At 38.5% G+C, this 12,918-nt stretch overlaps 1 protein-coding gene across 1 annotated transcript; it reads right to left on the reverse strand.

The window, feature by feature from the left end:
- Positions 1-827: 827 nt before the first annotated feature.
- GGH (gamma-glutamyl hydrolase) lies at positions 828-12,787 on the reverse strand. Its single transcript, XM_035553120.1, has 9 exons — positions 12,571-12,787; positions 11,964-12,078; positions 10,644-10,694; positions 8,753-8,837; positions 7,363-7,501; positions 6,365-6,471; positions 6,170-6,260; positions 5,047-5,184; positions 828-3,032 (listed from the first exon to the last, which is right to left on the reverse strand). The coding sequence occupies exons 1-9, from the start codon at positions 12,701-12,703 to the stop codon at positions 2,911-2,913; spliced, it is 981 nt and encodes a 326-aa protein (XP_035409013.1). The 5' UTR covers positions 12,704-12,787; the 3' UTR covers positions 828-2,910.
- Between the last annotated feature and the right edge of the window lie 131 nt (positions 12,788-12,918).

The following is a 12,918-nucleotide window of genomic DNA, read 5'->3' on the forward strand; positions in this document are numbered from 1 at the left end:
GACTTTCTGGCTTGCCCTTGGACCTGCCCTGTCACTACGAACTTGTCTAGCAGCCTTCAGACTGTGGCTGACCCAGGCTATTGTCACTGAACCTGTTCTGCTTTTCTTACTGAAGTGCTCCTCTTAAGAAGGCCATCGTGCCAGCTGTCCTGCCACCTTCCCTGGTAGCCCTATTCGTGATTTTTCTTCTAGGCAATGCTCTAAATCAAAAGCTTTTAGCTCTGTCTTGGATCACATGAGCCTGTGCCTTATCTACTTCTGATGGACAATAACCTTCAACATATTTCAATTATTTGCATTTTCCACCCAAAACCAGTAGCTCACCCAGCTATTTCAGCTTTCCCTTGTTTGCCTCCAGTCTATCATGCAGTTACCACTAAACAAAAGTGCAAGTCACTGGACTGAAAGTCCTCACGCCTACCAGCTTTGTGACTGTATACGGGCAACACACAGCATACGAGCATCACTTTTGCAGAAGCAAAGCGACTGAAAATTTAGCAGGTAAGCAGGCAAACATTCTGATCCTGTGTACTCTAGCAATAGTGCCAAGAGGCAGAAGGAAAGAGATTAATGGCTGCATACCCTTCTTGGACTAAGTTGACATAGACAGCTCCCTCACTTTCACCATCACAACAGAGAAATGGTTCCCAAGACCACACCAAGCAGACACAGGTTAGAGCAGCCTCCTGAATTATCACTGTCACAGAATGTTCAGAAGTCAAGAATCATAAAAATTCCTTGCCTTGATAACAGACATAAATGGAGGGAAAAAAGGTCAATCAATGTTAATGTTTTATCCGTGGTACCTGAAAGAACAAAAATGCACATCTGCTCGAATATATTTTATTTCAAGTATCATAGAAAAGTCACTGCCACCATCAAAAAGGCTTTACAAGATAAAGGATATAAAGAAAAGACCCATACAAATTCATAATAAATATACTGCTCTCTCTCATCACATTACACACAATATTCCTTAAAGTTGCACACTTAGGAACTAATTACTCCCATTGCAGTTAACAGACATCTCACTTCTAAGGTTGGTCCCTGTTTTTAAGGCTAAATCCCACCCTTCTTACTTAGGCAAGTTCTCAGAGGTATTCCAAAGAACTCAACCTGACTAAGAAATAGGTGGCTGGACTTGTTTCATAAGTATCTTAGCTGGATAGACTAGACCAGGTTGGATGAGGCCCTGGGCAACCTGGGCTATTTGTGGCATCTCTGCCCGTGGCAGTGTGGGTGGAACTAGATGATCCTGAAGGTTTCTTCCAGCCCAAAGCATTCTAAGAGTCTATGATTAGCTGCTATATTTATATGCAACTGTAGATATCTCTTTACACTGGTTCTGCTCAGGAATCAGATAATATAGTTAACATGATAAAATCACCCATATGAAAAAGAGATTTACTGAATTTGGCTGATCTGACACGCGTAGAAATCCACCATATCACATGTTTAAGCTTGTGGTTACCCAGCAGTGTCTTTCTAGTATAAGGAAACATTAACTGTGACTACTATTTTTAATTAATACGTTTCACATTTTCTCTGTCTCGTGAAGTTGTTTCATTATAAAGAATAAGTTAAGAGTGCCCTTTACCTGAAAAACCTGAGAAGTGTACCTGACTCTCAAGTGGTACTTGAGAGTGTAACATACTACAATACAGAGTTGAGGTACAAACCTGAATTTTTCATGAACTCCAAATCCCCATTGATGTTAACAGGGTTTGGAAGCTGTGCAATAAAGAATTATAGCTGATTGTCTCATCTTGGTAAATTTTTGAATGCTAAACAAAACCACTGAACAAAATTTAAACTAACCATGTAGCAAAGCAAAAAAATCAAACAAAAACCAAGAAAATATTGCACTGTACTGAATGCAACTGCTATTATCACATTATGTCAATATTAGTAGGTTTCTTATACACATTCATCCTTTTACTGAATTCCAGATGTACTAACTATCCAACAAGACAGAAAGAAACTACTGTCTCCACTGAGTTAATCCTCAGATTAAAAGTGAGAATTCTACTAAGTAACTACAGGAAAAGTTAGAGTATATAAAGCAAAAGTTCATTTTACATTCTTTTACATACAAAGAGAAGTCTGTACCTGACATCTGCCTGCTGATTCTAGGTACTGTCAAACAGATTCTTGGAATATATATAAAATGCAATTTGAAAAGAATAGAAAGTAAAAGCAGCACATAACTACACTCTCCACACTTACTTACTTTATCTGATATTTGCAATGCCTAATTTACACTACGTCTTCGTATTTATGTAGACCTCACAAGATATAAACTCTCTGAACAACACTGAATGTACCATGGAAAGTTTCACAAATAGGATAGAACATCCTTTTTGTGTCTCCTCGCTATCGTGCTTCCTTACTATTTTGGACAAGTTTTCAAATGACAAAATAGTCCCTGTCAACAACCTGGTTACACACACATTTATGACAGGCCCAAGATCCAAAGTCTTGTTTGCTATATCATTTGAAGAAGACAGGATTTTAGTAAGCAATATACCTTAAATCTGTAGTGCTATCATAGTCCACAACATTTTAGAGATAACCCTCATATTTTGAAACATAAGAATACAATATTTTTCCCTGGACTAAACATGAAATTGTTCAAATTCATCAGCATAATCAAGATGCCTTCCCTGTAGGAAAAAATGCATTTTTCTGTAGTTCACATTAAAGCGTGATCCAAGACAACTACTATGGTACAGAATGTAAATTTTCAGATTAGTGGTCCAGTAGTGCAGAAGAAACACAGGATAAGTCACTGTAAAGGAAGAGAACTGTTCTGGCTTTCTGTCACGTGCACTGCACTATATCAGCTTAATTATGCAATGCAGGCAAATAATTCCATTTATAAATAGCAATGCGGCACCTCTGACAAGATACTCAATCAAAAAAATAGACTTGCTGAAATGAAGAAAACGTTCCTGTATAAATCGGAGTATAATTATAAATCAATTCTTTTCTTTCCTCATCTTCATTGGGGAAACGGTGCAGGCTCTTCCGTGCTGTAAAACATTTTAAAAGTACACATCACGTTACTGTTATCAGCCTTGACAGTATCTATCTTGGCAAAGTTATTCTGTGTAGCGTAACAAACAGAATCACAGTAACTAATATATGGAGAACTGTGAAGATACAGATTCAGAAAGCTGGTTACAACACTATTTTATTATTGAAGAGGGCAAAAATTAATTGCTCATTTAAAACCAAGACTACACAAAAAGATTTATTCATGAGGTACTGCTGGTTCCTACCAAAGATACCAGCACTCATAATACTGGAAGAAACGTATCAGAGTATCAGCCTAACGTGGCCTGTGTTGTTGAGGACAATAAAAAATGAATCCTGCTCTATTTGGTCATGTTGGCAACTCCACACAAAATTAACAGTTGAATATAAAAATGATATTAGTTTAGTTATTAAAAAATCATAGATAAGTATATTTTTGTCAGTAGAAAACAGTTTACATTTTTTTGCCCCATGGTTTATTTTCAAAGTTAAAAAGGCACTCTGCCTTATATTAGCTAAAAACATCAACTATTCATCACAACATCAAGATATGAAATAGAAGTAGCTGTACACAGATAGGGGAGATAATGAAGAGTAACTTTTGGTTTGATATATCAGGTGGAGGCTAGACACATGCAGCTAGCTGACACCAGTTTGCTCTGCTAGAATTAAAGTTCAGCACATCCAAAAGCTAGTTACACTTCAGTGTGGTACTGCCTACAAGCCAACTATATGTGTGCATATACACATATGAACAAACTCACATGCACTACAGGACTTATGAGAAAAGTTGGCACTGAATTTTGCCACATTTACTTGTATAATGGCTAGAGCAAGCTTACTTCTGCCTGTAACACAGTATGTAGATAGATACAACAGAATGTAGCAAACAAAGCTAGAAGAATTGTAGTGCAATATTAGAACACAGCGTAAGAAAAACTGGATTCGTCTTATACTTTACCCTATTTATCCCATAAGCACGCTATTAAAATTCATAAAATACGTGAAGCTTATGGATACCAACATGGAATTTTACATTGTTTTGTTATCTTTTTGCAAAGCAACGTAGGACTATATAATGTAAGGAAACAGCCTTAAAAGTTGTACTTTGTACAAGTTTATTTCTACATTCTCACTGACCAGGTCAGCATACATTTCACTTCTTTAAATCACTGTCCAATTTCTCCAATCTGGTGACTCTTTTGATGAGAAATGAAATCTGGAATCCAAACTCACTTAGGCTATTGATTATGTCCATTATATTCCCAGTCAATCAGCTGAGATAATTTTACGTATAGCCAATTTAATATCCAAAAATGCTATTTCATCAGAACGGTTTAGGAGATACAGAAAAGAATAAAGCAAGTTTGATTGCTTCAAAATACTCCTGCATTTCCAGATCACTCACTTATAGTAAACAAAAAAAGTATCATAAATTATCAGAATTTCACACATTAGTTACTTTCAACTTCTTTGTGTATAAAGAAATGAACTAGAAGCTCTGTAAAAATTCAAAAATTTCCTCAAAATGCTGCCCTGCAGTTATACACTATAGACACTATGTTGCATCCCCCTGACATATCTGTATACTTAGCCCAAGCAGCATTTATAATCTTGGTATTCTGGTTAGAAAACACCTTCAACAACAGTAACTCAGTTCAGAACTGAGGAAGTATCTGGAATTATGAATGGAGCATTTTTTTTCCATTTCAATGTCTTTGTGCAAGGCGGGATAAGACGTTACAGAGACCATTCAAAATGGGAGAAAATCACAGCACAGACAAGACTTCCAGTCTTTGCCCAGTCTGCTGAAAAGAGTGGCTACTTCTGAGAGAATGACTGGCATTTTGATGTCACTTTTACAAAACCATTCTACTTTTAGTACCCCTTGTGTTTTATAAGCCTATAAAGCTTGTAGGGTAAACTTCTCAGAAAGCAGCAAGCGGTACTTGAAAACTAGAAGTCTTTTTCACCCTAAAAACTGATATTTATAAACAATAAATTTTTTACCTTCATTAACGAAGAAGTCAGCTATGTAATATGCAGCTCTTACAGCTGACGAGGAATGTGGAATGCCTGTTGATTTCTTCCATTCAAAAGGACTTTTTTCCGGATGCCACTGGACACTATAAATTGGGTATTTGTATGCTGCAAAAAACACATTTTTCATCAAAGCAAGTAAAGCAAGATCTATGTCTTAAGAGTGATGTGCTTAGTCTTACTGCAAAACAAACTCAAAGGACAAGCTACCAATATATCTGACTTATCAACAGCTTCACAAAAGCTTAGAGGGCAAGTCAAAACAGATCCAAGTCTTAGGACTTGAAGGCCCAGTCAATACAGTGGCAGCTCCCATCTGCTCTGTGCCAGGGGAAGCCAGTCCTTAACTTTCATATAAAAAAAGAATAAAAGCACAGCAGCTGATGACTGCTCTGTGCTAAACCACTTGCAGGCACAGGATACATATCTTACTAGCCTAATTAGGTCTTCTGATCAAACTGTTATTCTCCTCTTCTGGAGGACTGTCAGCATGCCATACAGAAGGATTCCATAGGCTGACAGCTGGGCCTTATCGTAAAGCTGCTAGTAGTACACCATTCAAAATAAACTACTCTCTAATGAGCTAATGTGTTTCTTGAGCTGAGCAAATGCAGTGCAAAACATACAAAACCCAGCGCAAAAGGTTTTTGGAGGAGAACAATTACCAGTATTGCTGTCAAAGTAATGAGGGATATTGCTGTTATGTCTCACTACCATGAATTGTTCTCCTCATACAGCACACAGATAATAAAGCATCACATAGGAACGCAAGCATAAAGGATACAACAGAGGCACGCTGCACTATGGAGGGGTTAAACTACTACAAGAAGAGTGCTGTACACTTGGTATCACAGCAGTGCAATATTGCTAAAGTGCAACAGTGTATCTGGAAGGGGAACAGTGGGTGAGAGAAGTAAGCAGTTAGGCTCAAGGATATGTACTCAAAAGATAAACTCTGCAAACTGTATATTCCTCACAGTCAGCACTCACCCTGTTATTCTAACAGTAAGCTTGCTCTACAAATTAGCATAAACTGACACATCTGAAGAACTACTTTACAGTCATGGCTTACAAAATAAACTTATTTTCCTACCTTCCATGGTAGATATATATTCCACTTTACCATCAGTGTTAGTGGTCAGAACATTGTAGAATTTATGAAGCTTTTCATTCTTTGTGAAATTCTGCAATAAGGAGGAAAGAAAATAAAGGTGTGTTATTTGTTTACTTATTTCTAGTTTTAACAGAGAGAATACATTTGTGTTAATGAAATAAAATGATTAAATACCTCCATGGAGAGGCTCCATCTATGAAAGTTTGATGTCAATGGCTCATTAGCAAGTGCACGTAATAAATCCTTAGGAAGATTCTTGAACAACCTACTGTCTTTTGCAGCTGTCACAAAGAGAAAAGAAAAAAAAAGATATTGTTCATTACTCAAACTGCTAGCAGATTGTCTATTACTGAATAGAAGGAGACCTATTTAATAAAACACATTAAAACAACCTTTTTTGTTTCTGTGGTATAACTTTCTGATTTAAGAATACAATGCAAGGAAAAAAAAAATCAGTGAAGTAACTCCAACAGGTTCCAAACATGATGTTATCACTGTCTTCCAGTCTTGACCTAGAGAGAACCCAACTTTGCCACCCAAGTTCCCACAGATAAGCATAATTCTTTGCCACTTATTTCAGGGACCTTTCCGTTAACAGTGGCCACAATTGCCAGAATTCATGAATACGACATGGTCCACACATGGATTACTCAAGAAAGGATAAAGTCACATAAAGTTTAACAAGAGGCAACATTTGACCACTGTTGCTGAGCAGCACAGCTCTACCTTCAGGATTTTCTCCAATTTCAATTCTGTTCAAGTGAGACGGCAATGCAAATATTCACCATTAGGAAAGATGCAAGGTGACAAACATGAATGCACTTGCTCTCCAAGTCTGATAGGTTTTGGGACTGTGAATTTTGTCCAGCTCAGTAACAAAAAGGGACCTAAGCCCACATTATTTTTGTAGGTCCAAATAACCAAATGACTTATGGAGCCACAACTCTGTTTTTTGCTGATTGCTGTTGGTTTCAAGTAGCTTGTGCTCACATCTCTTCCTTAGAAGTCATAGAGTTGCACTGCATTTATAAAGAGTCACAGCAACGTATTAAGAAAGCACTTAAGACAATCATCAGAAACCTCCCAAACATTCAGCCTTTTCAGTTTATTACAAACAAAACCACAACACCCCTCATGTCTGAGTTTTGCTGAGATGTAATAGAATTTCTCACCTGAGGTAAAGTTTAAAGGGAGTGCCAAACCAGTTGTCTTGGTATTAACAAGTAAAACTTTGTTGCTTGTGAGATATGTCAGTTCTTCGTGTCCCAGGCATGTCCCCCATACCGGGAAATAATCTCCTTTATCATTAGCCTTCAAAATAAAAAGCAACAAAATAAAGAAAAAGTACTGAAGATTTACAGAAAGAAGACTGAACAGAATCCTATTCTTTTCACTTTTCTTGCCTGCTGGAGAAAAGTCAGCAGCCAGAGCAGAAAGGAATTTCTCACTGCCAATGAATACCTCCTACCGTGCCAGTAGTTTAAGCGCTACTCTCAACTGGCTGTAGAATTGGGCAAAGTTTTCTAAGCTATGACGTCTGTTACAATTGTAATCAACATCAGCTGAAAATAAAATAAAGCCAGTAAAGAAGAAAAAGGGAAGAACATTTACGTTTTTTTTATTCAACCTGAATACAGAAGATCCTTCAGAAATCATAGAGGTTGAGTATAAAGCTCAATGAATCTCCATTCCTTTCCACAATGCACTTACAAGACAAAATTTTACTCCAAAATATGTTATTATCTAAAAAAAATTTTTTTAAATCTCTTAGGCTCTGAGAAACTAAATCTTCCATAAGGATTCACAGTCTTCCTGATCTTTCAAAGAAACAGCTGTCCCACAAATTCAATCTTTCCATAATAGAGCTAATGATCATATAAATAGTAATAAAAATAATAATATAGCCTTTCCCAAGCCTTTTCACATGTTACAGATTATGTTAGTGTTTACTTTAAAAATGTGCTATATTTAGCTACCAGTCCAGTGGAAATAGGTAAAATGGTGTAACATGCTAATGTAGATCTTTCATATGCACCTCCAAATATGTATTTAAATCTACTTACAAGTAAGTAAGAACAAAGGCGTTTCGCTAGCTGTAGCATATATGTTAAGGGAAGCCTTAATGTTATATCACTGTAAATTGGATTATTTGAGAATCTCTCTAGAATTCCTTCAAAGTCTAAACTTTAGGTGCACATAAATGTAATAATCTCTAAATTCTTGTAATTTGGTTCAACATTGAATGTCACTGAACGCTCTGGGCTTTTGGAAGACATTATTGTTATTTTATTGCAGGTTCCAAACAGCAATAAAGCTACTGTATCCACCCCAAGAAATTGGAATTTAAGACAATGATACAACACATAACAGGAAAGGGCATCAGCTATCTGAATCTGAAGCTATGAAATGATTTTTTAAGCAGAAGCTAGCAATAAGCTACTTATTATTGTGCTTACAGTTAACATACTGTATGCCAGTGAGAAACCGAGAATATGAGCCTCCCTGTCATTTTAATCTTTGAGAAGTGACAGTAACAAGAACAGACTGTTCCTTAGTAATTACCTCTAATGCCTTGTGGTAAAATATCTTAGCAACCCTGGAATATTCTGAAGTCTTAAGATCCACGCCACCTCCTGGAAAGAGTACCCTGAAAGACAACATCCAAGAATCTGATTAGCAACAATGAATGATGGTGATCGAACTAAAACCTGGACAGCATAACCAGAGAAAGGTCTGACAGTGGTTTTAAGGGTAGGATTCAGGTCTAGATTAGGACACTTAGATTTCAGAAGCCTATAGATGGATATTTAACCTTCAATTAGGGACAGCAGGGATCTAGTCAGAAAAGTCAGTGGTGACTCAAACACATTTTTTAGAGACAGCACCTAAATGGTTGGAAGGTTGAATAGCCCTGTAGGCTCCACTGGCTGTACTGACTAGCTCTCCATTTATTATGTGCGTTTAGACCGCTATCACACAGGTATAATACATTTCATGGTCTTAATAAGAAGGCATTTAATAATAATTTCCAACTGCAAAGAACCTCGAGCTGAGGTTAGCTAACAACAAGAAAGATCGTTCCATCTCTTTCTTATTATAAATTTCCACAGTATAGAGAATCCTTCTCTCTCATTTGTTATAGACACCTGTATTGTGGAAGCCATTAGGTGACAGTGGAGGGCAACAAGAGGAAACATAGAACGTCCTTGCCCACCACATAGCACAGACTCAACTGCCAGTCACTGCAAAGACAGAAGGATAAGGGAACTGGATCTATTTGCCTAATACCCCACCTGCATTGATGGAGGTGGGGAGGTAGAAAAATTAGGAGATTCCATAGGTTACAGTCCTTCTGGCAATGAAAGAGAGGGTGACAGTCACGAAAAAGGGATGCAATTACTCATTTTGTCTCCATTATGAGAAGACACAGGGGAGAAAGCAAAGCTGTCATACACTTGTTTACACCACAACACTGTAAAGACCCACATCTTAATGTATAGGGTGTGCTGTATAAGACTAATCTCCCCAGACAGCCACAAATTTAAACATGCAGGTCTTACTCACATTGATTAACATCCTGTTATACGCATAAGCTTAATGAAAATATTCATGGTTTAAGATGTTCATCTCATGACTACAAGTAGCCCGATCACATGCTAGAGGATCACACACAATCAAGCTACTGAAGTGTAGCACCAGCTGATTTAACTCTTCTTAAATGCACTGTTAGCTTAAGGCAAACCTAAAAGGTTTGTCCACAATTAAATGTGTGCTGAACTAGATCACATTATCTGACATTTAAAAATGCAGGAAAAACACTTGGGCGGACAGTTGCCATAGGTCAGCTGACAAGTTAGAATACATTTGTCTAACAGAGATCTAAGCCACAGAATCACACCAGGCAAGATGGGCCATTAGAGAAGCAGGAAAGAAGGAACCCAAAGTGAAAGGGTAATAAAGACTGGAAATCAAAAGCTTTCACAACAGAGGAAATATGAAGAGGATGGGAAGGGATGGGAAGGTCTGGGAAGGGAAGACTAAGAGTGATGACACACCCAGTAAGCGCTATTACATTTCAAAATTAAGGTGATCACTCATATGAGGGTAAGGAAAAAAAAAATATAACAAAGAGGAAGTGACCTACTTCACTTGTAAAGTATAAACCAATTGTTAACCTCTATCATACCACTTTTCTCTACCTGCAGACAAGCACTGGAAAGCACTAAAATTAACCCTGACATTGGTTGGAGATTATCTGACATGCACCAAAAGGAACAAAATGCAGCAGACCTATGCGGGATGGAACAGTACTCCATCTTAGAACAGATTTACACGTCTGCAACACTCAGCACAACCCTTCAGCAGAGCAGAAGACAACATCCTTAAGGATATGCCAGATCTCAAAACAAGAATTATCACATATTTCAACAGAAAGCCAGTGCTCTAAACTTACCCATTAATAGAGTGGAATATTTTATCGTACTCTTCATCTGAAAGATTTAATCTGAAACACCAAAAAATAGTTACAGAACACATGAAATATACACATTTAATCACAAAAATATCATAGTTACTGAACTGAAACAAGGGGCATAGAAAATACATAGAAAGCATACTTTAAACTTTTAGAATAAAATAGTCCCAGTTCAAACGAAACATTTCACATGAAACATCTCAGTAGAGACTGAGAATCCACACAACTGAGAACAGGGCCCTGTCAAGTATGGTTCAGAATTAGGTAGTCTGAGACCCCTATGCAACCACTCGTTAAATTTAACATTTACATAAGTGGCATAGCTATTATTTCCTGCAGACTGGCAACTCCAGTTTCAGATCGATTCCAAGAACTGCAACAGTTAGTCACACCCATTCTTCCGCAAAGGTAGATCTGAGAAGTAGAAAGGTGAGAACGACCTCAGCACCAGCAAAACATCAGCAAAATAGTATGATGGCTACCCTCGTGCAGAACTGGTACACTGGATATATTCAAAGTGCCCAGCTTTACAGCATCTAACTGTTGAAAGAATTGGAAGCCTTGGTTCAATGTGTTATTGGTACAGCTTTTGGTCAGCAACCATTCTGAAATTTTCACCAGCTACATGAGGAACACTGGCTTACAATTCAGGCACTTCACTGGTGCCTTTATTGGACTGTGTGGATACATCCTATTGTGATTTTTTGCAGCCCCACTAGTATTACCTTTAATTTTGGATAATTATCATTTTAACATTGGACAATAGCACATTTAATACTTTATAGTTAACTGTTGGCTATGAAGTATCATCACTTCTTTTACTTACTCCGCTACTTTTTACCCAGCAACCCAAATATTATACAACATGGAGTTAGCAACCCATGCTTAGAGCCGAACTGGATTTAGATTTCTTCAAGGACTACTGATAGTGTTCCTCCATTAGTCGAATTCTAGGACTACAGAATGTGTCAAAAGATAGTCTCTATCTATCTAGATATCTGTGTTTGTAGCACAAAACACATTAGACTGAACATAGGTAACTTCAAAAAACCACCAACGTGAACTATTGAGGTTAATTTTACAGGTTAAAAAAATGAAAAAAAAAATGTAAGAAAGTTAAAAATTATATGTTCCAGTCTACTTTTATTGTGCTTTCTACAATAGTTTGTAAATTGCGGCATCTTTAAATGGTCTTTGATGAGCACTTAGCACTCAAAAAGTCAGCAGAACTACCTTCTGCGCCTCTAATACCCTCATGTTACGGGGTTATTAACCATTTGTAAGGATATAAAAACCTACCTTAGTGGCACAACTCGGGCACCAGCAGACTCTAAAAACTTAACGTAAGAAGCTGCAATATACGAATTTCCAAATTTCTGGAACTTGTTGAAGTGACATTCCTGTGCCAGTACCCCTGAATGGTCCAAGAAAGAAAAGCAGCATTATACAGAATATTTCACACAAATGTTATGTGCTGAAAGAAAAATCTGAGTCCAGTTTTTGATACAATACGTTACAATGATTGATGCCTTTATTGCCTGGAAGAACTATGAACAGTGAGGCAATGGGGTATCAATCACAATGCCTAGCCACAGGGTATCAGATGAGCATGTTTCATCTGACTTCCCTGTTTTAGGGAAGTACTATGACTTATCTTAAGTTACCTACAATTTAAGACTGAAACACAGTACGCATGGTGTCATGTTATTTATAAAAGCTTCACTGCGCACAGATCTCAGTAAGACATACTTCACCGTTTAGAGTCCATGCAATCCAGCCAACGTTTTGGGATATCTTTCACACCTCACAGCAAACCACAGGGTTTCACGTCAGTTTTTTAGGAGTCTCTGCAAGTACAGAGGTATGGCTACGTTGTGAGTACCCTCCACCCCCTAACACCCCTTACCGACGATGGGCCTCTCGTTGGTCTCTCTCTGGCGGCCGGGCAAGGCGGCGGAAGAAGCAGAGCGAAGCTGGAGGAGGATGAGGAGGAGGAAGGTGGCGGCCAGGTGCGGAGGGAAGCCGGCACGTAGCCCCATCGCCCGCGGCGCACCTCGGAACCAACGGCTCGGAGCCGGTGGGGCGGCCGGCTCCTTACGGCCGCCGCCCCGCCCCTCGCTCTCTGCGCCGCGGGGCACACCGGGAAGCGTAGTCCTGGCGGCGGGGCCGGGCTCCGAGCAGAAGCGAGGCGCGACCCGCGTCCGACTGAGGTGGGGAAATGGCGGTGTGCGGGGCCGAGGGGCAGAGCCTGGCC

The sequence above is a fragment of the Cygnus atratus genome, chromosome 2 (assembly GCF_013377495.2).
Source record: "Cygnus atratus isolate AKBS03 ecotype Queensland, Australia chromosome 2, CAtr_DNAZoo_HiC_assembly, whole genome shotgun sequence".
Lineage (NCBI taxonomy): Eukaryota > Metazoa > Chordata > Aves > Anseriformes > Anatidae > Cygnus > Cygnus atratus.

Coding starts and splice junctions, on each gene's coding strand:
- GGH (XM_035553120.1), bottom strand. CDS start 12,703: ATGGGGCTACGTGCCGGCTTCCCTCCGCACCTGGCCGCCACCTTCCTC. Junction 6,472..7,362: donor CCCTTTAAACTTTACCTCAG/GTGAGAAATTCT, acceptor TCTTTGTGACAG/CTGCAAAAGACAGTAGGTTG. Junction 5,185..6,169: donor ATATATATCTACCATGGAAG/GTAGGAAAATAA, acceptor TGTTTTTTGCAG/CATACAAATACCCAATTTAT.